Here is a 27,059-nt window from a genome sequence, read left to right as displayed (position 1 = left end):
ATTATTTTCAAGATTTTTTTTTTTTTTTTTTTTTTTTTAGCACTTCAAAAGATTTTGTTTTTTTAATAGCAGATCTACAAGCTCACAACTTGTAGATCGGCTATCGGCTTTCAATTCAATTAGCCTAGTTGCTTCTTTTGGGCTTGTTTTCATAGATCACCATGGTTGCTTATTTCTCTCGGGAAAGTCTGGCAACACTACTAGTTTCAATCACATCCGGGCCGGGGGAGGATTTCTGTGGCTGTCGTCTCTCTCGCACTGCTGTGGTAGTTACCTCTCAGCAGCTGATCTTACATAAAAACAAGACACCTCAGTAGACTTTGATCGCATCGACGACAACAACATCCCTAACATACATTTTGACGGCCGAACAAACAAACGAACGAACAAACCACCATGGGGTTTAAAGTGACTGTGTACGCTGCCAGGAGGGCAACAACGACGAGGACGCTGTGGCTGCAGCTGATGCTGGTGAGCCTGTCCGTGTGCGTGTGTGTTTGCAGTGCATCATCCTCCTCCTCTCTGGAGCAGGACATGAGCGATGCCATGGAGAACATCTCCACCGAGAAGAAGGCGGAGGAGAGCCACAGGCAGGACAGCGTGGACCTGCTCATCTTCATCATGCTGCTCACCCTCACCATCCTGACCATTTGGCTGTTCAAGCACCGGCGATTCAGGTTTCTGCACGAGACTGGCCTGGCGATGATTTATGGTGAGATCATCAACCCCCACATGACTTGAGTATGATCTCATCATCTGTGCAATCAATCAATGATGACTTCCCCTTTGCAAAACTTCGATCGATTGCCTTATGTCGTGGGTCCTCAATAGGGGGTCAGAGTTACTATAGGGGGGCCGCCAAATCTTTGTGTGATGTGATAATCTTTTTACATTAACCACTTGAACCCCTTGAACCCGCTTGCATCCCTATTCTGAGGGGAGTATTAGCCGAAATCTGCTTCATCTCTCTCTCAGCTATTGGGGTCCCTGGCCTGAAAAACGTTGAAGACCCCTGATTTATGTTATACTGGTAGATTTGCCTTATCCTGTAGATATGGATAATTCAACATGGACTTTGTAACAAGGCACCATATGATATGGTGCCTTGTTACAAAGTCCTTGTTGAATTAAATGCTATATTGATGAATGTTCAATATACATACTGGCCAGTATATACTGTACATAATATCAACTTAATGTAAGAACCACCTCAGCATTTTGGCTATTGAATATGGTCCCAAGGATGCCATCAAAGCATGTAATATTGATCTCACAGTCTTTGTACATTACCTCTGGTAAAGCCTGATTTATACTTAGTTGCACACTGGTGTTGCATGCAGTAAATAGCAGATATACAAGCTCACAACGCGTCACATTTGTGTGACGCTTCATGCGCTTGACGATCTGCTATTTCCTGAGCGTGACACCGGCGTGCAAATAAGTATAAATCAGGCTTAAGAGAAACATGCGTCGAAAATCACAGCTCTTCTTCCTTCCCCACCACACTTTTCTCTCCGTCCAGGGGTACTAGTTGGTGTTGTCCTGCGCTACGGCATTCATGTTCCACGAGACATCAGCAACGTCACCCTGAGCTGCCCTGTCAACTCTAGCCCTGCCACCCTGCTCGTGAACGTCAGTGGCAAATTCTATGAATATACCCTGAAAGGAGAGATCAATTCCAATGAGGTGGATGAGGTGCAGGACAACGAGATGCTGCGCAAGGTAGAGACAAAGTATAAAGCCACTTTCACACATTGGCCGCTTTTATTGAGAAGAACAACTGACTCTATATGGCATCTGCCCTCACATTAGATTAATGCAATGACTACAGTACGGCTACAGTAATGCTCGCATAAGAGGTGTCTACAGCATTGGTTCTCAAAGTGGGGTCCGGGGACCCTCAGGGGTACTTGAGGGGGTTCCAGGGGGTCCCCAGCTAAATGATGGATAGGGACCAAATGGACCCTTATGGGTCTGTAACTCTGAGAGTGTACAAATGGAACCAAATGGACCCAACGGGTCCATTTGGTTCCATTTGTACACTCTCAAAGAGTTAAATTAACAATGATTTTACAATATGAATTGGGGTCCCAGAGATGCCATTAAATGGAGGTCTGTAGCCCTAATGCATGTCAAACTGGGGGTCCTTGGAATTAAAATGGATGAGAATCACTGCTAGAGAGCCGTAAAAAATCTTCTCTTATGGGGGTCCCTGCCTTATCTTTTCAAATGGGGGTCCGCGGGCTAATAAGTGTCAATTTGGGGGTCCTTGACATGAAAAGTTTGAGAACCACTGGTCTACAGCACATGAGACTGGGCATTTGGGGGGTAGATAATAATGTGTATTCGGGGCAAACAGAAATCCTCCCTGGGATGAAGAGAATTTTAAAATTGTTTTCCACTTTTTCCCGTAACTGAGCCAGATGTCATTGTGTCACTGTCAATGACAAAGGTCTGTCTGTGTAAAACCAGGAAATGTCTATTATTGAAAGTAATTGCATTGTAGTTGATAATTTATGCATATAAAAAATAGGTGAATCCCTTGGTTGTTCTTCTTGTGAAGTAGTTTTGTTCTTATTAACGTTTATAAAGATTTCTGTCCATTTAGACTCTAAATGGACAGAAATCTTTATAAACGTCAATTCATTTGCGTGGAACATATCAGACAAGTAGCCTTGCCCTTCAGTTCATGGAAGAAATTGCTATCTCTCCAAGTAGAGTTTAACACCCAATTTTCCTCAAAAAGCTTTCTTTTCTTGGACAGCATTTTGAGGTAGGCTACAGTCAGTGGCGGCGTTAGAGGTAGTATAATTATTTTTCTCGGAGAATCATGTTGGGGGCTGCAGTGAACCCCTTTCAGGTCCGCATGATTTAGAGACAAATCCAATACTACTTCAAATTACGTTTTTTGAATAAGGGCACCCACTCGAGATATTGGTGTATGAAATAGATTAGATTAGACTTTATTCTCCCAGAGGAGATTGTTTTCACAGCCCGTTCAACACAGAAACACGGTAGCATAAAAACACGATAGCGTAAAAACACAGCAAGGTAAAGACAATACATAGAATTTCCATAAAAACATCCATACTGCCTAGCACACAACATTGTCAGTGGCAGCCGCACTTTGTTTAATGCTGTAATAGCAGAGTGGACAACACAAAACTCCTGCAAATGCAAGCTTTTTCCATTTTTAAAGTCCTATAAGGCTGAATTATGCTTTGTACAGTAAAATCAAGAGGTGGGGGGCAACAGACCGTGCTCTGAGCTTATGGGAGTCTTTGCTGGGATCATAATGGCTAGAAGTGATGTGTAGATCAAAACTAGACGTCTAAATAGTTACAAGCTGGTTTTACTTTTAATTATAATTAGACCTATTTGATACTGTGGAGGAAATTCAGTACAGCTTCACCCAGCTGATAGCTGCCCAAGTGGTCAGACTCTGGGACACCTCGACACATTGCCGGAATCGAACCTGGGACCTTTTTGTTTCCCATGCGGCCTGTCTACCCTTTCAGCTATGGCCGCCAAATCTGGGCTGGCCTCAAATATTCAAATATTTGGATGCTCGTTCGACAGGCCGCTTTAAATATGATCCTATGGCTGTTTTATCTGGTGTAGTGTGGAAGTGACTGTCTGGGGTTGTTGTCCCCTTTTGCTAAACAACCTTTATAAGGTCTTTATAAGTGTTTCACGTCTATGAACAAAACTGCTTCATAAGAACTATGTTGGTGTAACTGAGAGATTTGCTGTATTTAGTAAGTAAGTTTCACTTGCCTTCCCTTGTAGAAAGAAGTGCAGTGTATAGTTGATGAGATAATATATGCACGTAAAAAAAAATATATTCTTCCCGGTGAATAACACACTAACTTTGTTCTTTAGAAGCAGTTTTTGCTGAATTGTTTAGGCAACACAAGCAAGGCCTAGTTTACAGTATCGTAACTTACCTAAGGCTTGTCTCAAAATGAACATAGTGATATTTATAGTCTTCACCAATCAGAACCAGAACCAATAAGAACAAAACTACTTCATAAGAACAATGTACGTACTGTAGGTGTAACAGCGATTTGCAGACAAATATATTTTTACAGATTAACAACTACAATGCAACTTTTACCATTGCCATTTCCTTGTTTTATACAGAAAAGATGCATACAGCTTTGTGTTTTGTTAATATGAGACACAGCTTACAGTTATTGTCCTTCTGCCGAGATAACAATCTCACTGCAAAGAGCCTTGATTTGATTTATTGGTGAATTAATTTACACAATTATTTGAATACTATTATTCGCTTGCAAAATGTGCAGAATATCCAAAGCTTGAAAAAAAGATATTAATCGGGGCAATGTTGGCAACTTATATCCTTTTAACCTTTAATTATTAGCAGTTGGTATTAGACTAAGAGCATATGTGTGTGTCCTAATTACTATTGTTTCATTGTTGTTCATATATACACCCGACGAAAATACATTATTACCCTATGAAATCATTATAGCTCTGTTAGTATGAAATTCTTAGAAGTAGAGTTATTGTGATAAATATGTTTATATTATCTGCTCGCATAGCGGAACTCTGTGTGCTATCTCCCAGTAGACAAAAACTCACTCCCCTGTTCCGGGCCGACACTTTGAGACAGAGGAGGCTTACAATGATATCTGCATCCATTAGTTAGGGAGGTTGTGTTGCTCTCCGCAGGTGCGAGAGACTCGGCCTGTGGGATCCAAGGTCGTCGGTCGAACCCGTAAATCAAGGGGGGCTACTTGCACACCCTGCGGAAGAGAACCAGTGGTGGACCAATGGGGACTTCTACTGATAAACTGTCCATGATAATAGGCATATGATATAGGCTCCAGAGAGAGACAGATCCCCCAGACTTCATGAACTGGAGGGAACAGCAACCCTAGTTTTAATGTTGATATTCCACACTGATCATTGGTCTTTTAGTTGACATTGCAAAGTCAGGATGAATGGTGGTGATGTGATTCAAAAGTGGTTGAACGTGATTATTTTTTTACCTTTTTTAAATTTGAATCAAATGACATCCCATTTGCCTGTGCGGTGAAACTGTCCCCATCTTCTGATTTAGTTCTGTCAGAAACTATGTTCCCTTGCGCTTGGTTTATGTGGCAGCTGCCTCATTCTATCCTAGAAGTGCCAGACTTTGATGATGCAAAGATCAAAGCCATGCAAAAAAAAGGGAAGAAAAAAATCCAAATATTTTGTCTGCTCCAGAATTAGCATTCATTAGCCCAGTGCCAATGTTTTTTCCTTCATTTTATTACTTATTCTAAGGATTTTGCTCATTAATGTGCTACTGTTTATCTTCTGTTGTTATTGTTGTTTGTATGACTTCAGGTGACCTTTGACCCAGAAGTGTTTTTCAACATCCTCCTCCCCCCTATCATCTTTCATGCTGGCTACAGCCTGAAAAGGGTATGGTATATACAGTCACTGTATCTATATATGCAGTACAGTATGTACGACTGGATAATGAATTATCTTTTCTTTTCTTTTTTTTTTACTATTCTGTCTTTCAGAGACATTTCTTCAGAAACATGGGTTCCATACTTGCTTATGCCTTTCTGGGGACAGTCATTTCCTGTTTAACCATTGGGTAAGAGCTATATCCTCCTATAATTTCACAAACCTCTGAGAGCAAAAATGTGTGCCCGGTTCTCCTCAGTGGCTGGACCAATTGATCTGAATTTGCACACAGCCATTGACCATTACCATCTGAACTCAACTGCGAAGGCCTTTTTTCAATTTCATCAAATCTCAGCTTATTATTAGTGTTTATGTATCAAACAATGGGAGAGCAGGGTTGCCAGGTTTCGCGCGAGAAACAAGCAGCAAGGTCAATGAAAACAAGCCCAAACGAAGCGAGCCCTACAAGCAACTAGGTCTATGAAAAGAAGCCCAAACGAAGCGCCTTCACACATATACATTGCCTCTTGGAAAACAGCTGATCTACAAGCTCACAACGCGTCCCCACACCCACCTGCACTTTCACAACCAACGCCAAAAACACACTACCACCAATATCGGGGGCGACGGGACGCGACACAGGACGTGCAATAACCCCACGTTTGCAACTACTTTCGCCTGCGCACTTCACCGGGTATGGTCTAGTTGTCTTAACATAACATCCACACAAAAACAATGCTTCAATCCTCGGATTTAGCCCCTATATTCTGTGACCGATATGCAAAGTCTAGAATTTAGAGGTTCTGTGCTGAAGTGGAATGTATATTTACAGTCAGGGCCGGCGCGCCATTAGGCAGAGTAGGCAGTTGGCTAGGGCGCCACTAGGGGGGGGGCGCCCAAAAAAAAAAAAAAAAAAACGTGGCGCGCTGTCAGACATAGGATAGGCTCCTGTCCTCTGAATTACTTTCTGTTTAAAAGAGACTGAGGTGCTCTTATTTTTGCCTAGGGCCGGCCCTGTATACGGTACATATTTAGCAGTGTGTCAATGCACTTTATTGCTTGACATCAGAGAGGATCGTGTATCTATAGATGATATGCTAATCCTCAAGGTACTCGCTGTTTCTCTATATTTCAGGTTGATGATGTATGGCTGCGTGAGTCTAATGAAGAAGGTGGGCCAGCTGGGTGGGGACTTTTTCTTCACGGACTGCCTGTTCTTCGGGGCCATTGTGTCTGCCACAGATCCTGGTGTGTATGCTAGGCCTCAGATGCTTTACCACATTGACCTTGACATCCCTTTTGTCCCTATGTCGTTACAGGCGAAAATTCTCAAAAATAGCCCTTGGCAGGCATATTATGCTTAATTCATACTGGCCGATCAGTTATTTTCGTAAGGCTTAAGTGGTTAACTGTACTCAAAGTGGCTTAGTTCAGAGCTACAGGCACACCATGTGTAGGTATATGTGTTGTAGACTCAAAGTACATTCTCTGTGCCCAAAAGGTCTGTTTTTTAATGTGGTTAATGAAGAAAAAAAGAAATCCTTCTCAGAAACTGAAACTTTAAAAGCCATAGACGGGGGGATGGCTGACAAAAATCAGTGAAAGCAAAAACATGGCCACCTGTCAGCACCACATAACCCAGTGTTTATCAACCCTGGTAGAAGGTACACTTTTGTACCGCGGGTACTGCTCAGGTGTACCGCGAAGTTTGAAGAAAGTGTGAACCCAGCCCCTCGAGAACAAAAGCGCCGATCGTCGTCAATCGATATGGCCATCATCCGTTTCACACATGCCACGGCCGAGTCCATTCAGTGTAGCGAACATCACCCACAGGAATGCAAATATGTTGTCCTACCTGGTACTGTATAAAAAGGGCACAGGGTAGGCCTACATGCTTTGGCACTCAGTATTACTAAGTGGGTCGGAACGGGTCGATACGCGGACCTGAACGTCGTACCTGCTAAGAGGGACTGTCCTGTCCCAAAAGCCCATGTTATAACATGCCATGATGAATGTCCAACAATAAAACAATACATAAGTGTTAGTTTTCTTATAAAGTGCTTCTAAATCACTCCAGTGTGTTTGTGTGAAATCCGTGTAGTTGTTTGTAGTGTTTAATTACTCCTCCACGGAGAGAAAAACTCTTCTTGTATTCCTGTATTTGTTTTACTGAGGATAAGGTTAGAAATAAGTTTACGGTTAGCCATATTATTAGTTTTACTGAGGTTACGTTTAGGAATAAGGTTAGGTTTAGGCATAGTTTAATGAGGTTACGTTTAGGAATACCAGGTGAATATCACCGGATTTCCCCGGGGGTGACTGTTTTGGGGCGAGAGTTTTGGTGTTCGTCTGTAGTGGGCAACAGCGCATGCGTCCGCAATAATGCTATCAGGATCAGATTATTAGATATTATTATCAGATATTAGAAGTATATTGGGTACCAAATATACTTACCAAAGAAGAACTTGAAGTGACCCAAGTGTATATATTTGTAGGCCAAAGATTTATATATTTGTAATGGTCAAGGTTTCTTTATACCTGCCCAATAATCTCTCTCTCTGTGTGTGTGTGTGTGTGTGTGTGTATATATATATATATATATATATATATATATACACACACACACACACACACACACACACACACACACACACACACACACACACACACACACACACACACACACACACACACACCATATATATAGGTGTGCTCTGGGATCTTTTGGCTAAGCCAGGTGTGCCTTGGCACAAAAAAAGTTGATAAACACTGACATAACCGACGACGACATGTGTTAGGGGTGATTTATACTTAGTTGCGCGCCACTGTTGTGCACAGAAAAAAAGCGAGATGTCGTGCAACCAAGGATAATTCAGGCATTACAGTTTGGAACCATTCCAATAACAGAGGCGAATGCAGAACTATATCACAAGCGTGTTCCTGTCTGTGTTGCAGTGACGGTCCTGGCCATCTTCAATGAGCTGCAGGTGGACGTGGACCTGTACGCCTTGCTATTTGGAGAGAGCGTCCTCAACGACGCCGTGGCCGTAGTGCTGTCCTCGTAAGTCCCTTTGTGCACTGGTTCCCAAACACCGGGTCTGGACCCATTTGTGGGTTGCGGATTCTTTTTTTGGTCCCTGTATTTTTTTGTTTCCTACATTTAGTTTTTTTTATTTCAAAACATTTTCAAAAAACATTCCCAGAAAAGCAAACATTTTCATGAATTAAAAACAAATTCAATGATTTCTTTCAGTATTTTCATGAAGAAATAAAAAGAAAATCTTAGAAGTTCCATAAATTAGAAAACAAATGTTTAAGAAGTAGTAAAAATAGCTGATCTACAAGCTCACAAGCTTGTAGATCTGCTATTCTCACTAGTTTGGGTCCCGGGCAAACGTCCAATTTCTCTTTTGGGTCTTGAACTAAAACGTTTGGGAACCACTACTTTAGTTCACATTGTAATACAGCAGTCAGTCTGCTTATCCCACCTCGACCCCATGTCAGTATTTGGAGTCTTTAATGTCAGCAAACTGCATCTGTTGGTTTAGATAAGGTCATCTGAGCTGCCACCGTACTGGTTTTGTGAGGGAGATGGTGCGAGTGTGTGAGTCATGCATTTTGTATCGATTTGACTGGTGACCTTTTTGGTAACGTGATATCAGCTGCTCATTAACAGTGTGGGACGTGTGTCTGTCTGCCCTCCAGGGCTAACGCTCATCGCTCTGTCTCCCCTTCTGTGTGCAACTCTGCTGTTACTTCCCGCAGAATTGTTATTTATTATGGCAGGCACAGCGGGGCGCGACCCGCCCCCGGAGCGATCAGTCACTGGGGAGAGGGTGCGGAGGAGACTTTGACCACGCCCCGGAACGGCTGTACCAAGTAGAGCATGGCAGTGTGTGTCTCTGCAGTGCCTTCAGATAAAACAGAACAAATCTCTAGTCAAGTAATCCCAAGGAGAGGACATTTTGGAATGCTATATTCCCGCCTCTAATTAACCTGACTGGCTAAAAGAAACATAATTTCAAGAGCACAGACAAAAGGACAGGGCTAAATACTGATTAATGTTTGGCGACAGTCCCCTAAAAACTGCTTGGTGATTTGTTACTGTATGTGTCTGGGGGGACTGAGACTGTAGAATGTTAATAATCCCTGTATAGAAGCCAACCTGATTCAAATAACTTTTGCTTTAGTTGACTTAGGAGCCAGATGGATGGGGTTTGCCAAAATAGTTAAATGACTTGCAGAATCAGAACGTATCAGTATTTGTAAGTCAATTTGGCACGTATTCACGATGAGCGACAGTTTAGCTAATATTAACCGACTTGTCCTGATGACGAGAACCGCCTCCATCTGGCTTTAAAACGAGGTTAATTGCAAATATTGATTTTCCTGATTACAAGCATGGTGCAGCCCTCTTGCTCCATTCCTACTGCTGCACACCTCTACCTGCTACTCTGTTTACTCCTCTCAGTCCCCAGCCTCCCTGCTCTGAAGCTTGTGCTGAGTTTTCGAGTGACGCCTAAGGTCTCACTGAGACTCCATTGCAGTCTCAAGAGGCCATAGGTTTTTTTTGCTATGTGAATCTCAAGAGAATTTGATGGTTCTACCTCGGGTCATGTGCTCAGGGGTGTCCAGGTGGTGCAGGGGACAAGTTCCTGCCCACCACCGTGTAGACTAGGGGTTTGAATCCTCTGCAGGCGCATCCAGCTTAGCCGGGCACTCCAATTAACACAATTGCCCGTGTCTGCAGGTGGGAAGGCGATCTCTGTTGCTGTGTAGTAACTCTTACAGGTTGGTCAGAGAGCACCTGTTGGGGAGTACTAAGGTGGGATAGCGTGTTCCTCTGCATGCGTTATGCCCTCCCGCTGAAACTCCTCACTGTCAGGTGAAATGAGGCAACAGGCGACTCCATGTGTATCGGAGGAGACAGGTGGTCGTCTACACCCTCCAACATGACCAAATGTGTGTGTGTGGTTAAAAATTGGGAATTGGCATAACTACTATATTTGGGGGGTGCCCAGAACTGCTGCATTTTTGTTGTCTGTGAAGGCCCTCTACTCTAATTAGGAACAGAGAGACAGTTTTGAAATTCAGATTCATATATTTTCAGCCCTAAAATACTAAGAGGCCGACATTGATGAATTATGCAGTCACATGCAAAGCTGTTTACCTAGTAAGGATTCTGCCGGCACATCATGCAAATACTTTCTACAGTACATGATGTGGTAATTGCAGACCTCATTTATAAGTTTTACATGCTATCACATGTAAAAACACTGTAGGTACCTTTACCCCATTCGTCATGTATTATTTGGTTATGCTTCCAAATACTTTGCATTCGCAGACAGGATTGCTTTTGGTTTAGCTTGTCCGCTGCTAAAATGTTGTTGTGTCCTTCCAGGTCTATAGTGGCATACCAACCAGCGGGGGACAACACTCACACCTTTGAGGTCATGGCTATGCTTAAGTCCTTTGGGGTCTTCCTAGGGGTCTTCAGTGGTTCATTTGCTCTGGGAGTAGCCACCGGGGTCTCCACAGCACTCATATCCTTTTACCTGCTGTGACATTTTCATTAATAATCATCCACCAGATGATATTTACAATTCATGATGATGATTAAATGCATACATTATTCATCTATTCTCTTGCCTTGAAAGTGGTCTACTTGTGTTAACCCATTAGGATTCTACAAATCTCTTATAAATTCTTACAGTTTTCTGAAAAAACGTTTGTTTCTATGTCAGTGGTTCTCAAACTTTTTCATGTCAGGGACCCCCAACATTATATATATTTGGCCGCGGACCCTCATCTCAAAATGTTTTGTTCCAGGGACCCTCAGAAGCAAAGATTTGAGTAACACATGTTCGCTTTAAAAGTATCAAGGATTTGCAAAAATCTTCAGGATTTTGCTGAAGTTCATAGTGGGGTATGAAATAATGGTTAAAGTGGTTAAAATCTAAAATGACTCTGATGCTTTCCCGGTTTTAATGGGTTAAATCATGACAGGTGCAGCTTGTTTGTGTACAAGCGTGCATTGTTGAGGTCCTTGACTAGTGTCTTTACGTGACCAAGTTCACCAAACTGAGGGATTTCCAGCTGTTGGAGACGGCCTTGTTTTTCCTCTTGTCCTGGAGCACATTCTTGCTGGCTGAGGCCTGCGGCTTCACAGGTAAGACATGCACAGACACACATTATGCATGAAAACACATATACGGACAGTATATACACAAACATAAACACCCCCTAAAATGCACATTCAAAACGTACACAACTACACATGAAAAACAAAACACAGAAAATCCACAGATGCACACGCAAAAACATACGTACAAACACATGAAGGTTATCTGCAAAGTTAACATCTATTCTGTTCTGGTGCAGTAAAGAACCATGGGTAGAGAATAACACTAAAACGGCGTAGGTTGAAGGTTCAGATCCCACGCATTTAAAAAAAATGTATACATTTGTGATTGATTTACTGTGTATCTCTCCTCTCCATGTGCTTTAGGCGTGGTTGCAGTTCTGTTCTGTGGAATCACCCAGGCCCACTACACCTTCAACAATCTGTCACCAGAGTCCCAGGACAGAACCAAACAGGTCTGATTTGAGCAGCGGCCAAATCACCACTGATACAGGTTTCATTGTGTTGGGGTTGTCGTCAATCAATGTAAATGTAAATGTCTTTTTGTGTGTATGTGTGTGTGTGTGTGTGTGTGTGTGTGTTGTGTTTTGTTGTGTTGCAGTTGTTTGAGCTCCTGAACTTCTTGGCTGAGAACTTTATTTTCTCCTACATGGGCCTGGCCCTGTTCACCTTCCAGAACCATATCTTCAATCCCATGTTCATCGTTGGGGCCTTTGTATCCTTGCATAAAAGACTATTAGGCAGCTTGTGAGTGGTGCACTGGTCTGCAAAAAGTATGGCTTTGTTTAACCAAATGGGTGGTCACTAGTGTACAGATTTTATGATACTGATTTCAAGCTAAAATCCGGGATCCATTGGAGGGCACTAGCCTAGGGAGGCGCAAGGGTAAAGTACTTGTCTATACAGCAGAGTCTAGAGTTTTTTTTGTTTTTTTTAATTTCCTAACAAAAAAAGTTATTTTGTTTTGGACATAGAAGGTTTCCGCCTGACAGTAACGATATGTCAAAGGATGTGCTCTGTTTCTGTTTTGTTTTTGAAAGAGTGCTCCTTAACCACACCCCCTCCTCAGCTGGCTGTGTTCCTGGGTAGAGCAGCCAACATCTACCCTCTCTCCTTCCTTCTCAATCTGGGACGACGCAACAAGATCAAATCCAACTTTCAGCACATGATGATGTTTGCTGGTTAGTGAAGATGATTACCATTTGGTAAAAATAAGTCAGGAACAATTTGAAATTTGTTTATACATTTTTTTGTACAAGCTGAGCTCGTAGATCGTCTATATTCGGTAAAAGATTTAAAAAAGGAGTGGCCCGATTATAGAGCCCTGGGGGACCACCATCAATGGATGTGTATAGGGATTAAGTGCTTAAAGGACAAGTCTAGACTAAAATAACATTTGACCTTTTTTTCCTACTTATATTGATCCCAAATGACTGGCCATAGGGTCTATTTAGCAGAATTGCCCCTGTCGTCCAGTTTCCCCCAGCAGTCCCCAGCAGCCCTTATAGCATAGAGCAGAGATCATAAGCATATCACTACTTAAGCTATTTGTTGCGGTCAAAGTTTTTTTTTTTGTTACTACTTCATGAATCTGTTATTAGTTTTCATTATACAGCCTTGCCTTGCCTTTAGTTGTCCCACACAAGCCGCCGTAGTCTGCCAAATAGACCAATGTGGGGTGAAATCACATCCACTCCATTCCTTGCGAGACTTCGTCATGACGCCGGTCAGAGACTGTGTCCTTTTAAGTACAAGATTATACCAGGAAAATGAAACTGAAATGAAATTATTTCACACAAAAATTGTGTACTGACTTTCATGTGACTGTCATGCATCATGCATAATGCTCAATTTGTATAATGCTCAATAGGCACAATGTTATCTAATGAAAGACAGCGGACACACGGATACACAAAAGCACGCTTATTGCATGGCCTGTGTGTCACACAACAACCTCACTATTTTTATCCAGGACTGCGTGGGGCAATGACCTTTGCCCTGTCCATCAGAGACACAGCTACCTACGCCCGTCAGATGATGTTCACCACCACCTTGCTGATAGTTTTCTTCACTGTGTGGGTTTGTGGAGGAGGTACCACCCAGATGCTTTCCTGCCAGCGCATAAGGTATGACATGTCCTTCAGCCGAGGTCAAAGCAAAACACAGGCCAAATTCTGTTACTGACTATTCAAATTGATCCTGGAATGTTGTCAATCACAGGAAAGTTTGCTGCTCAGTACATTTTCAATACTTTGCTGTGATTGTCTTAAGTCTAAACCCCACACATCCTGTATTGGACCAATTATTTGCAAATTACCATTTGACCCTAATGTGGTGGAAGCTCAGTTGTCAGCCGTGTGTGATAGAGCTGGGGTTCTCACACTTTTTTATTCCACAACCCCATTTTATGGGGGACTTTTTTTGGCGACCCCACACTTATTTAAAGAGCAAGTGGAAATAAAGATCTTAAAATAAAATCATACATTGTTGGCCTTTTTATATATGAATATTTATTAGAAAATTAAGTTAAAGCAGTGATTCCTGCTGATTTGCCTAGCTTAATCTTATCAATGAAATGAATGAATACTATTTTAGCGCCGCCGAAAAAGACTTTGTTGCGACTCACTCCTCACGTGAGCTATAGTTTTATTGGCGCAGGTTACTGTCTGGTCTGGAGAACAGGGTTTGATTCCAGATTGGAGCACCAAAACACTACAATATCAATTAAAGCAACTGAAGGTTTTCTGTACACGCATAAGAACCACCATAGTTTCTTAATCCAGCTCTCGAATTCATGTCTGTGACCATTTGGTCCGTATTGAACCGAACCCAGTACGCATAGTTTGAGAACCGCTGTGATAGAGTGATGTGTACTGTAAGATGATTTGTTTCTACTAGAATATGGTTAAAATTATAGAATGGGAAAAAAAAGTCCGCCATAATCAACTTTCTAGTATGAAAACTTATTGTCCTGTCATTAAATAATATTATCTTTTTTTACAGAGTGGGAGTAGATACAGACCTAGATAACCCTGTGAGTAAAGCACATGTGAAATATTTAGTTCACTCATATATTAACCAGTCAGTACAAAAGACCATTCAAACTACAACTGTGTTTTGTATTTTGTTAAAGGTGAGTATCACTGAGGGTTCAGAGAGACGGAGCACCAAACAGGAGAGTGCTTGGCTGTTCAGGATCTGGTACAACTTTGACCACAAGTATCCTTTGGTGTATACTCTACTACAGGCTGGTTTACACTACGATGTGTCAACACAGGGTCCTTTTGTTTGAGAGAGATATTAAAAAAGCTTTTTTCACTTTATTATGAGGCTTAGTATTTTGAGTATATATATTTAGCTGTCGTCCCTTTTTAACTGAGTTAATTAGAATTGATAACATTGTGACTGAAGGTAAATACAGGACGCTCCGCTGGTGTAGTTCACCATTGCAGACAACAGAGGGCGCACCAACTACAACCCCTAAAATCAACGGCTTGCTTTATGGGCAGTGTAGTATTCCATTCAATTAGCTTTTTATGGATTTGATCTGGAAACTCTATAAGAATGACAAGAGATAGGAATATTGATGAGACATTTCTACTATCAGTTTAGTCATTTTTCTTGCATGTGTCTGATAACTGTGCAGTCTCTCACAAGGCTCTTTTCACTGTAGACATTCCTTGACTCTAGCCCCCTCTCTAGTTACCTGAAGCCCATCCTGACACACAGTGGCCCACCTCTCACAGCCACCCTGCCTGCCTGCTGTGGCCCCTTGGCCCGCTGCCTCACCAGCCCTCAGGCCTACGAGGTTAGACACCGAATCAAAACCGCAGCAGTTAATCAAACTAATCTTTTTAATCGATTATAAACACAAAAAAAATACGATTTTCAAAAATAGCGGATCCACAGTCTCACAACGCGGCGTGAAGTGTTGCTAGTTTGTAGATCGATGAGTGATGTTTTTGCATCTTAAGTGGTGAATCAAACTATTTAAATCTATTAGCATTATTCGCGTCTATTCGTTAATTATGTACCTAAAAAAAAATAGGAAGAATTGTCTAAAAACGCACTTCTTCTTATTCAATTAATCAAAACGTAATCAATAGAATAATGGCTTACGGGTGTGGTCACACCGAACTTTGATTCTGCCTATGCGGCGGATTCAACGGATGCTTTGCCATTCGTGGATTTCCGAAAAAACGCTCTGTTCCCATTGAAAAGCATTGGCAGAATTAAAGTTCGGTGTGGCCGCACCCTAAGAAGATAATCAATCGTTGCAGCCCTAGATCCTGTTTGGCTGAGAGAATGAATGTATAATAAGGGATTGCTGCAAGATGGTGTCAATCAACAAAACAATAGACAGTAGATAATCCTACTTAATGATTACTGTCACTTGCCGGCTGGGAGGATTTCAACATTTATTTCTTAGTGCTGAAATTAATGCCCAGTGTTAAGATTGTTAATCCACCATTTAATCCCTTCTCAGTGTTTACAGTGTTATATGCAGAGATTATTTATCACCAAATATGAAGTCCATACAAGGGACAGACAAGACGCACACACACACACACACACACCCACACCAACACCAATACACGCACATTTACAGGCCATACCTGCAGCACAAAAGAACAGCAGAACATATACATAAGACACTCATAGTGTCTCTTTTTCTCTCTCTCTACATTTCCAACCCTGCCTCCCACGGCAGAACGAATGTCAGCTGAAAGACGACGATTCGGACCTCATCCTGACGGACGGCGACATCAACCTGACCTACGGCGACATCACGGTCAGCACAGACGCCACAGGCGCCCACACCACCACCGCCGCCGGCGGCAGGCTGGCGGGCTCCACCACAGCGGAGGACCTGGACCGGGAGCTGACGTACGGTGACAGCGAGCTGGTGATGCGGGGCACGCGCCTGGTGCTGCCCATGGACGACTCCGAGCCACCCTTCTCAGACCCCCGCTTGCGGAAGTGAGGGAGAATTTGAAGGCACGTCCTTGGCCCAGACCTCCTCCCCCCAACAGGACCACTGCACCACTCGCCCAGCCAGCATGCGGAGAAGGAAACTGATCTAAAGACTAGTCTATGACACTCTTTCACTTGTTTCACTCTTCTTTCTTTCGTTCTTACCTTGCCTCATCCCTACTTCTGTTTGTTGGTACCTTGCCTCATCCCTACTTTCTTTCCATCTTTATTTCTGTCTTTCTTTATGACTCATTCACACACTCATCTTCTCAGTTTTCATTCCCTGTAGTGGATAATAATCGTGCTCTCTACCTCATTCGTTTCTACTCACATCTGGCATCACTGTAATGCAGTCTATTGTTGGATTGATTTTATTTTTCATTTGAAATGACTTTTTAAAAAAGTTTAATGGCTGACAGCGTGGCAATCACTTTAACAGTAGCATTGCATAAAAGTTTAGAAGCATGCATTAGTATATAATTGCAGTCCAAGTACCTACTACCAACCACTAGTTAAATTAGTCTGTTTATCACATGAGTACTATACTTTGATGTGCATGCAAAAGGACACTTCTGTTGTTTTGTATGCGTGGGAGGTCGAGGGGTTTTAGGAATTGGGTCTGACCCTGAATGTGGCTGCCAGCCCTTCTCTTATGTTCGTTAAACAGTGTGACCAGAGTCTCGCTGACCCGGTGGCTGAGCATAACTGTATACATTTGGTTACAATCAAGTGCCTGCCGGCTGTAGTTTTAAGCCTGGCAACCCATCCTGGACCAGCTCTGTTGAGCAGAGTGCCGTTCAGAATGGGCCGTCATGCGGTGGTAGATTCTCTCCTCAAACGGACTCCTTCGTCCATACGGTAGCATCCTACTCCTTCAGTATAGGGCGGTGCTGTTCGTCTGTAGATGGCCCGTAACAATGCAACCACACTGATTTAGTGTAACCCCGGCAGTGTGAGCTTTGGATCTCTCCCAATGACCTTTGACTGTGACCTAGAGAGGGAATTTACACCTTATTTTAGAACCTGATGTCTCTCACAGCAGAATGAAGGGCTGTCATTTTGATAAAGAGATCCAGTCTTAGCGATGAATGCTAGTGCCATTTTTGTCCTACATTTGACATTTTGTGAAAGAAAAGAAAATGCAGATAATGACAAGTTTTCTATACTTTTTGCAACATTTGTTTTGGTACCATAAGCTCAATCCCCATTTGTCATAGACATTTAGCATTGTGTGTACATTTTGATAGAACAATGTTATAGCACTATATTTGTGAATGTCCAGACTTGGGATCAGATTTTTCTCATGAATTGATATCTGAAAGTCACATTTTGGATATATGGATTTGATATTGCTGAATACTGTACTTGCAGTAGTACCATGTTTGCACACAGTTTGTTTGTGGGCATGATTTCAAAAAGTTAGAACAATGTCCATCTACGTGTTATTTGATTGATACACATTGTTAGAAAAGGTTAAACGGTCAGGAAATAGTTATGTGCACCAGGCAAGCCTGTAGTTTAAAGTTTTTTTTTTTTCTTCTTGGCTACGGTATGAATTTACGTGCAATTTACCTTTTTTTTTGTGCAAGTACTGCCACAGGTACTGTAGGGTACATAAGCATCTGTGGTTGCCATATTAGCCCTCCATGCACAGCCTAGGCTTGCTTTTGATTCCTACAAGGTTCAGGTGGTCACTAGCTAGACAGTAGGTCAACACAATTTGGTCTAAGAACAGGGTCATAATTTAAGCGTGAGCAAGATCAATTGTTGCACACACGATAGCTGTGTGCTTGCTGATATCTTATGCTACATTGATGTTACATGTCTTTATACTCCAACTCCAATTATACTCCAATGTCGACACTCCATGGGCCACTACATGGTGGGCCGGGGGTGCCCAAGGAGAACAGAAGGTTGGGTGTTTCTCCGCCTGCGTAAGGGTGCAGAAGCAAGAGTCAGCTGTTAATGTAGCTTAACAGGAAGCGCTGACAGGACTGTCACCCCGGCAACGCCATGTTGATGTGGACGGAAGCAGAGAGATTGCCAGTACAACAGCAGAACATCATGAGGGTGGGGGTGGAAATGGTGTTGGAATCATAGCGTATGGAGGGAGATAAACAGCTTCCTGGAATGTGGAAAAGGTTGATCGGGGGGCTTTAAGGAGGAGAGAATAGAGGAGAAAGAAATGAGAAAATATTGGGGAGGAAGAGATGGTTTAGAATACTTTTGTGTACGGGGGGTGGTGGAAGGAGGAGTGGAATAGTAAATGGCTTTGCCTTCCACAGTGACATCTTCTGCTGTGCAGGAACTTCTAATAGAGTACTCACTATTTGCCATTGTATTGTTTCTTATGAGGCATGCCTCTTGACATCACATTGTCCAGGAAACCTTTTTTCCCTGACGTTTTATACTTTTTGTTTTTTTGCTTTGTTACATTTTATTATGTAGAAAAGGGAACTGATGAAGAAGCATTTGCACTCGTCTTTTGACAATTGTTTGGATTATTGTTATTTTATGTTTGATTGTATCACGATACTTGTCTTATTTAACAGCTGCTTTTGGATTTGCCCTTTGTTTTGGAAGGTGGGAGGGGGGGGGGATTGTGTGGATTCAGGGAATGGAACGGTGTATTCATCTTCAGCAGAAACTCAAATGTTTTAACAGTTGATCAATTGTTCTCTTACTTTATCTGTACACAAGTGTTTCCATTTTGCAATGGAAGTCGGGATAATAGAAAAATCCCCATCTTATCACTGTCATTCAGGTCATCGCTGTGTATGTTAGCAACAGACTACTTAGAATGCTATTGCCGTGACCTACAGTATACAGAGCATGAACCAGTCTACATTCATCTTCATTGGTCTTGGGGAGGAAAAAAAAAAGTAACCTCAAACCAGAATTGTGCGCCGCTATTCCTTGACTGACACATTAACCAATGTGAACTCTGCAAAGGCCCATATAGGTCTACGTATTTTGCCTGTACTGCTCTGCCAGTATGTGTTCTTTCTCTGTACGTTGAATGGTACCTTGTGACTGGCTTTTGATCATTGGAAATCATGTCTGAATTAGCTGACCAAAGGGGCTTGCTGTGCTCTGTGTTTCCAGACAGTCCACTGTCTTTATACTGCAAATGATGTGTGTCTGCGTTTGTGCACAAATGTGCGAGTGTACGTCTCTGTATGTGTACACATGGGTCTGTGCCCATGCTGATGTGTGTGTTTCAGAGAGGGGAGATGCAGTATTGTCTCTTTTCCCCAGTGTTGCAGGTACTGACTGTTTACATCTGTGTAAATATACCCTTACCTGTTCATGTCCGTGCAACAGTCAATAAACGGAAGCCTGTGCTTTTGATTAAAATTCCTTCCTGAAATGCCTTCATTTACCTCTGCAGGCAGTAGAGCTGATTGATATACCATTTGAACCTGGAGTAGTGATGATTGAGGTTCATCATCACATCAGATGTGTGTCACATTAGTTGTCGATTACAAATGAATATAAAGATGACTTCCAAATACATCCTGGTGAATGTCAATGTCCTATATTTGATACTCATTGCATTTCCCCAAGAAATAAACCCCATCCATCTGGTGCTTCAGAGGTTAAAATGAACCCTTAGTTATTTCCAAATACTACTTGATCCAGGTCTGTTTTTTTGTAAGATGTCAATTGTTACAATTGCACTAAGTAGCTCCCAGGGGTAAATGAATGACTGCTGAAGAAAAAGCCATCAGTTTCCCCCTTAAAGGAGGAGTTCACCCAAAAAATGACTTATTTTCTATCAATTACACACCCCATGAAGCCCTGATTTCATGGATTTAGTTTTGTTTTTGTGGCATTCCTAAGACAATAATTTGATGACCGTGTGTATTTCCGGTAGGAGACACAAATAATCTACTTTGTGTCTCCTACCGGATACATTAGCCGGTAGGAGATGGAAATTAAATTATTAACTTAGGAATGCGACAAAAACAAAAAAGAATCCATGGATTCAAGGCTTCATAGGGTGTGCAATTGATAGAAAATAAGTAATTGTTTGGGTGAACTCCTTTAAGTTAAGCAAGGGATAATGCATGGGGAGGTAGTCATTATTGAAATTTAAAGCCCGACAGGGCGATTAACCACCGAGGCGCAGCCGAGGTGGTTTGTGAGTAGTGAATAGTGGATCAACGTTGCTCAAAGGAATTTGAGCAACGTCAAATTCCTACTCCTCCCCTCAGTAAAACAGCTCTCAAAGTCACTCTTTTAGCATGTAAATAAACGTAAAAAAAAGTTGATTCAGACAATATAGAACATCACCAAACCCAGTATTGTTTTTTTTTTTATAAAAATGTCAACTTCCTGTTGATTTTGCCATTTTTAATAAGTAGAAAACCCGGACTGGATCGGCGGATCCGGATCCAGATCTTCAAATAGTAAAATCAACAGGAAGTTGACATTTTTATTAAAAAAACAAACAGTACTGGGTTTGGTGATGCTCTATATTGTCTGAATCAGCTATGTTTGGTTTCATTTATGTGCTAAAAGAGTGACTTTGAGAACAGTTTTACCGTACAATGTAAGTCAATGAGGAGCTTATTTTGAATTATCAATTTCTAATCAATGGAGCAATTATTTTTGATTTCTTGCCCATCTTTGGAGTTACATCATGGCAAGGTAACTACACAACCCAAACCTCTACCAAAGTGGTCTTACCCTTTAAATGTCCATTGCCATTGACAATGCATTGGTCGCTTAAAGTTAAATATTTCAAAAACTACAAATCATTTCAAAGTAAAACATCTCAAGGATGCATGTCCACAGTAAGGTGGTTTTTTTTTAACTGTGAATGGAGTTTCTAGGTGAAAGTGTTTTTTTGAGGTCCCAAAATCTTCCATCAGCATCCATTATAAATCTCTGAACTTTTAAAGGAGTACAATTCTAAAACTATGAAACATTTCAAAGATTCCTTTTCAGGCAAACATGTCCACAGTAAGATGAACATTTAAAAGTTTGAATGGGGGTTCTAGGTAGGTGTAGGTATGTAGGACTAGTTTGTACTTTTTTCCCTTTAATTTCTTTCTGTAAAATTTCAGCTGGGAGGAGTTCTTTCAGACATAACCCCCCACCTTTAACTATGAGGAAACTATCAACCCACCTTTTAGAATTTAGATAGAGTGATGACAATGTTATTCATGAGGTTTGATCCCTGAACCTTTTATTTATAAAACCCTGAATAATACCTCGAGCCACACTAACATGGAAAACTCACGTAAGAATGCAATACCTAACCAACCTCTTCGATTTTAGAATGAGAGTGAAAAATTATATTAAGGAGTTTCAAACTCTAAACCGTCAGCTTATAAATCCCTGGTATATCTCCTGAGCCACACTGATATGGAAGGTGCAGCTCTAATTCATGACTATAAGATATGACAATAACGGATTTGTATTTTGATGACATTAAACATCCCTCTATTTGCTCTCAATGAAAGAGTAAACCTGGGTGCAGAGAAAAATGTTCCAACAGATGTTTTTTTTTAACAATAACTGTTGTGTTTTCTTGTTGTATTTCTTGTTTCTTAGTTATACTCTGTGTTTTACAATACAGTTGTGTTTCTTTACATATTTTAGAAATATATCTTCTTAGTTCCTTCCTAGTTTTAATTTACACTTGTGTACCTTTTGTTTTGTAGTGATGTCTGAGTTATTCCTGTTTGCTGCTACCTGTCTTGTCATTTGCCTGTCATTTGCGAATGTTGTTCACCTGTGCCTTGTGTAGCCCTAGCCAATCGTGTGTTGATTGTCCATACATATGCACCTGTGTCTCCAATGTGTTTCTGTTTGCCCTTCACTGCCAGTGTGTTTGTTGTATGTAGTTGTCCAGTCTGTTTGTTGTATGTAGTTGTCTGTGAGTATCTTAGTGTTTGATCTAGTCTCCTTGATTCGGTGTATGTAGGCTATCTTCTTGTGCTTTTACAAGGGAAACTTGCCTTCCTAGTCCTTCTCGTGCTCCTTGTGTTCCCTGGTTTTTGTCATAATAAACAAAAAGAAAACTCCTTGTATCTGAACTAGTCTGCCTTGGTCTTTCTGTCCTGCACTCCCTCCTGACTCGCATAGTGACAGCAGTCTCCATTACTTTTGGAGTCTCTCACTCTCCCCTCTCACATTTTGGCTTGTTTGTCTTTTGGTTTGCATCCATCATCCAACTCCTTACTTCTAAGACATTTTAATTTCAATGACCCCCCATATCTCTGAGTGTACAAATGGACCATTAGGGGTCCATTTGGTTCCATTTTGTACACTCTCGGGAGTTACAGAAATGTAAGGGGACATTTAGAACCCCCTCATGAGGGTCCCCTGGACCCCACTTTGAAAACCACTACTTTACACACATCCACTACAGATTCTGCAGACTAATTTAACTCATAAACAATTAGTTAATTAGCCTTTGTCTTTATATTCATAATCAATTGTGTTTAAGTGTATTGCTCTTATTTTGTTTGAACTCTGAGCCAGGTTCACACATTAAAACTGATAGTTTTGGTCTTCTGAAATTGATAAATGACTGTAATTCAGTTCCTACATTGACACAATAGTATATGAGAAAAGTCATACTAAACTCGTACTGTGTCATAAAAAATGAAGCCATACAATACTATAGTATAAACAAAATGCCATACAGTCCTGTCGTTAAAAGAAATACTTTGTTCTTGTCAGCCTAAATTGTTCACAGCACAGCTATCTATTTTTATATTTAATTCCTGTGTCAGGGTAACTGGTGTGGTTGTCATGGTTACTAACCATGTCCATGTGTCATGTGTTTCACAATGATTGGAGGGCGGAGTGTGTCATCAGTGGAGATCTGGCCCACCTGGATTGTCCTCTATAAAAGAGGTGGCTGGACTACACTCTTGTCCTTTCTCTCACCATGAAGCTCACTGGAAGCACTCCAGCCTTTTGGATTTTGGTTGTTAAAGGACAAGACCACTTGGTAGAGGGTTGTGTAGTTAGTTACCTTGCCATGATGTAACTCCGAAGGTGAACAAGAAATCTAAAATAATTGCTCCATTGAATAGAAATTGATCATTCAAAATATGCCTACATTGTACGGTAAAACAGCTCTCAAAGTCACGCTTTTAGCACATAAACGAACACAAACAAAGCGATTCAGTCAATATAGAACCTCACCAAACCAGTACTGTTTTTGTTTTTTTTTTAAATAAAAATGTCAACTTCCTGCTGATTTTACTATTTGAAGATCCGAATCCTGGTCTGCGGATCAAGTCCGGGTTTTCTTTTTAATAAAAATGGCAAAATCAACAGGATGTTAGCCTTATTTCAAAAACAAACGGTACTGGGTTTGGTGATGTTTTATATTGTCTGAATTAACTTTATTTGCGTTCGTTTGTGCTAAAAGAGTGACTTTGAGAGCTGTTTCAGCATACAATGTCATTCAATGAGCATATTTTGAATAATCAATGGAGCAATTATTTTAGATTTCTTGCCCACCTTTGGAGATGCATCATGGAAAGGTAACAACACAACCCAAACGTCTACGAAAGTGGTCTTTCCCTTTAAGCACTGTTAACCACCCCAGTATCCGTATTGTGGGATAGCTTTAGCAGAAAATAGCCGATTGACAAGCTCACTACGACACGTTGTGAGCTTGTCGATCGGCCATTTTCAGCCAAAGCTTTACCACCAATGACACAAAACAGAAAATACACTAGTATTGAGCCCTGAGGGACACCGTTACCCATGTGGGGTTAAGTTAGTTTTAATAAAATCATTTAAACCTTCTTTGTTTGAGTTTCCTCATTTTGTTACAAACTCAGCCGTTTGGTTGGTTGTTGCAATAAATACATTACATTTAAGTGGTTGGATTCAATTTATGTAATTTGTTATCCCTGAGTCACTAGAATACCTCAAAACGAAGTATGGAGCTCGGCCTATATGATTTGATTGATATGCTGCATGCCATGAGTGCAAAGTGGTATTTTCTTAAAGCTAATAAAAGAGGATCTGTGGTCATAATACAGCACTGTTTGAGGAACTATTAAACATTTTTGAGGAAAGTTCGAGGAACATTAAAAAATATGTCTGTAAAGTGTTCAACTATATAGTTGAACACTTTACATATTTTTTAATGTCCAGTCCAAAGTGAGAACAATGTAGCCTACTTGATTTAACACCAAAACTGCTATAGTTTTGATCATCTCAAACTAAGGAATGTATAAATGACAAAAAGGGTATGATTTTTTATGACATTAAGAAACATCTCTCTGTTTGCTTTCAATGAAAGTGTAAATATGGGTTCAGACTCAGTCAGAGTAAACGTTTTCTAACAGATGGTTTTAAACAACCTAAATCTCAGTTGTGTCATAATGAACCCTCTCCCTGATCATCAGAGGGTGTATCTAGTAGATTCAGTCATTCTGTCAGGGGTAGAGGTGTTTAATGTGGATTTTCATCTTTTGACCTGTCACCTCTTGCTTTAACTTTAAATATAACCTCGAAATCCTAATTAATGTGAAAGGCCTGGTGGTGCAAGTGAAAAGCATAGGCTTCATAAGCGGATGGTTGTGGGTTTGAATCTTGGTCAGGGAAGATCTCAATTTTCGGTCTTTTTAAGGCGAGAAGCATGGATGAAGCCCGCCTCCCTCCTCACGTCCTCTTTTAGCTCCGGTAGGAGAGGGAGGAGCATGGAGGGAGCCCACCTCCAGGGGGAGGAGCTTAAGAATCCGGTAGGAGAGGGAGGAGCATGGAGGGAGCCCACCCCCAGGGGGAGGAGCTTAAGACATTTACATATTATGCAAAGTTTTTTTTATTATGTGATTTTATGGGCTCTGTTTTTTCACATTAAGTTGTTTGAGTTTTTTTTTTTTTTATTGTTTAGTGTTTTTTTTATTGTTTAGTGTTTTTTTATTGTTTAGTGTTTTTTTACCATCACCAGTTTTTGTATTGATCCCAGTTTCATTTTAGTTGTTTTACCCTTTCAGTTTTTATTTAGTTGTTGTTTGAGTTGTTTTGAGTGAGCTTTGAACCAGTAACCCTGGGATTATGAACCACGTATTTATCTTTCAAGCCACGCTGGCATGGAAGCTACAATTGGGAACGTCATACTTAACCCACCATATAGAATTTAGATGGACAGTGAAAATGTTCTAAATGAGGTTTGAACCCCAAACCTTCTGCTCTCAGACCCTGTATTTATCTCTTGAGCCACACAGGTATATATGATACAAAGAGAACGTAATACTTAACCCACCATATAGAATTTAGATGGACAGTGAAAATGTTCTACAGGAGGTTTGAACCCCATACCTTCTGCTATCAGACCCTGTATTTATCTCTTGAGCCACATAGGTATATATGATACAAAGAGAACGTAATAGTTAACCCACCATATAGAATTTAGATGGACAGTGAAAATGTTCTTCTGGAGCCTTGAACCCCATATCTTCTGCTTTCAGACGCTGTATTTATCTCTAAAGCCACACAGGTTTGGATAATCTAAAAGGAAACGTAATACTTAACCCACTTTATAGAATTTAGATGGACAGTGAAAATGTGCTCCAGGAGTTTCAACCTCTAGACCTTCGGTTTATAAACCCCAGAGTTTTCTCTTAAGCCGTGGTGGCATGAAAGATTCAACTGAGAACATAATACTTAACCCACCTTTTCAGGAATTAGATGGACAATGAAGATGTTCTATGGGAGCTTTGAATCCTAAATCTTACGTTTATAAACCCTGGATTAATCTCTTGAGCTACGCTGGCATGGAATATGCATTGGAGGACCTAATACTTAACCCACCTTTTTGAATTAGGATGGACAATGAAAATGTTCTTTAGGAGCTTTGAACCTTAAAATCTTTGGTTCATAAACAGTGACACATCTCTTGAGCCACAGAGACATGAAACATTCAGATGGGAAGGAAATACTTATCCTTTTAGAATTTAGATGCACAGTATATTTCTACATTGTGGTATTGATATTTTCACTTAAACCCTCTATTCTTAGTAAAGTTGCAACTTTACTTTCCCGATTGCCTTGTTACCACCTACACCAAATCTCTTCACTAATAATTGTCAATCTACAAGCTCACAACACGTTGACACGTTGTGCGCTTGCAAATCTGTTATTTTTGACGAATGTTCGCCCCCAGAATAGGGATGCTGGGCTTTACTTCTCCCACCACTGCTGGTGGCTGAAGAGCATACAAGACAGTAGACAGACAACTAAGAAACCCCAGTGGTGCAGTTAGAGCATACATGGGCAACTGGCGGCCCGGGGGCCACATGCGGCCCCCACCCTCACTTAATACGGCTCGCAGGTTAATATCAGAATACTGATATATCATTGATTTCAGCTGTTACAATTCCAAACATGCAAACATGACCCGCTTTAATTACTTCAGTCTACATTAGTAGCTTGATGACTAGTATTAAAATTCTATTGTCTTTTTATGTCCAATGTATTTGTATTTAAGTTCATATGGTTAACATAAGTATAACTAAATGCATTTCAAATTAGATAC

At 41.1% G+C, this 27,059-nt stretch overlaps 1 protein-coding gene across 1 annotated transcript; it reads left to right on the top strand.

Annotated features, from left to right (window-relative positions):
• Positions 1 to 232: 232 nt before the first annotated feature.
• slc9a6a (solute carrier family 9 member A6a) lies at positions 233 to 19,889 on the top strand. The gene is made up of 16 exons (XM_084085563.1): positions 233 to 712; positions 1,523 to 1,722; positions 5,356 to 5,433; positions 5,538 to 5,614; positions 6,560 to 6,672; positions 8,380 to 8,485; positions 10,826 to 10,967; positions 11,488 to 11,593; positions 11,933 to 12,021; positions 12,168 to 12,281; positions 12,636 to 12,747; positions 13,539 to 13,692; positions 14,570 to 14,600; positions 14,700 to 14,785; positions 15,269 to 15,374; positions 16,278 to 19,889. The coding sequence occupies exons 1-16, from the start codon at positions 397 to 399 to the stop codon at positions 16,548 to 16,550; spliced, it is 2,103 nt and encodes a 700-aa protein (XP_083941689.1). The 5' UTR covers positions 233 to 396; the 3' UTR covers positions 16,551 to 19,889.
• Positions 19,890 to 27,059: the final 7,170 nt, after the last annotated feature.

Source organism: Gymnoscopelus microlampas, assembly GCF_963454915.1.
Source record: "Gymnoscopelus microlampas genome assembly, chromosome: 18".
Taxonomy (NCBI): domain Eukaryota; kingdom Metazoa; phylum Chordata; class Actinopteri; order Myctophiformes; family Myctophidae; genus Gymnoscopelus; species Gymnoscopelus microlampas.
Note: the sequence above shows the minus strand (reverse complement) of the source record. Positions and strands in the feature narration are given on the sequence as shown.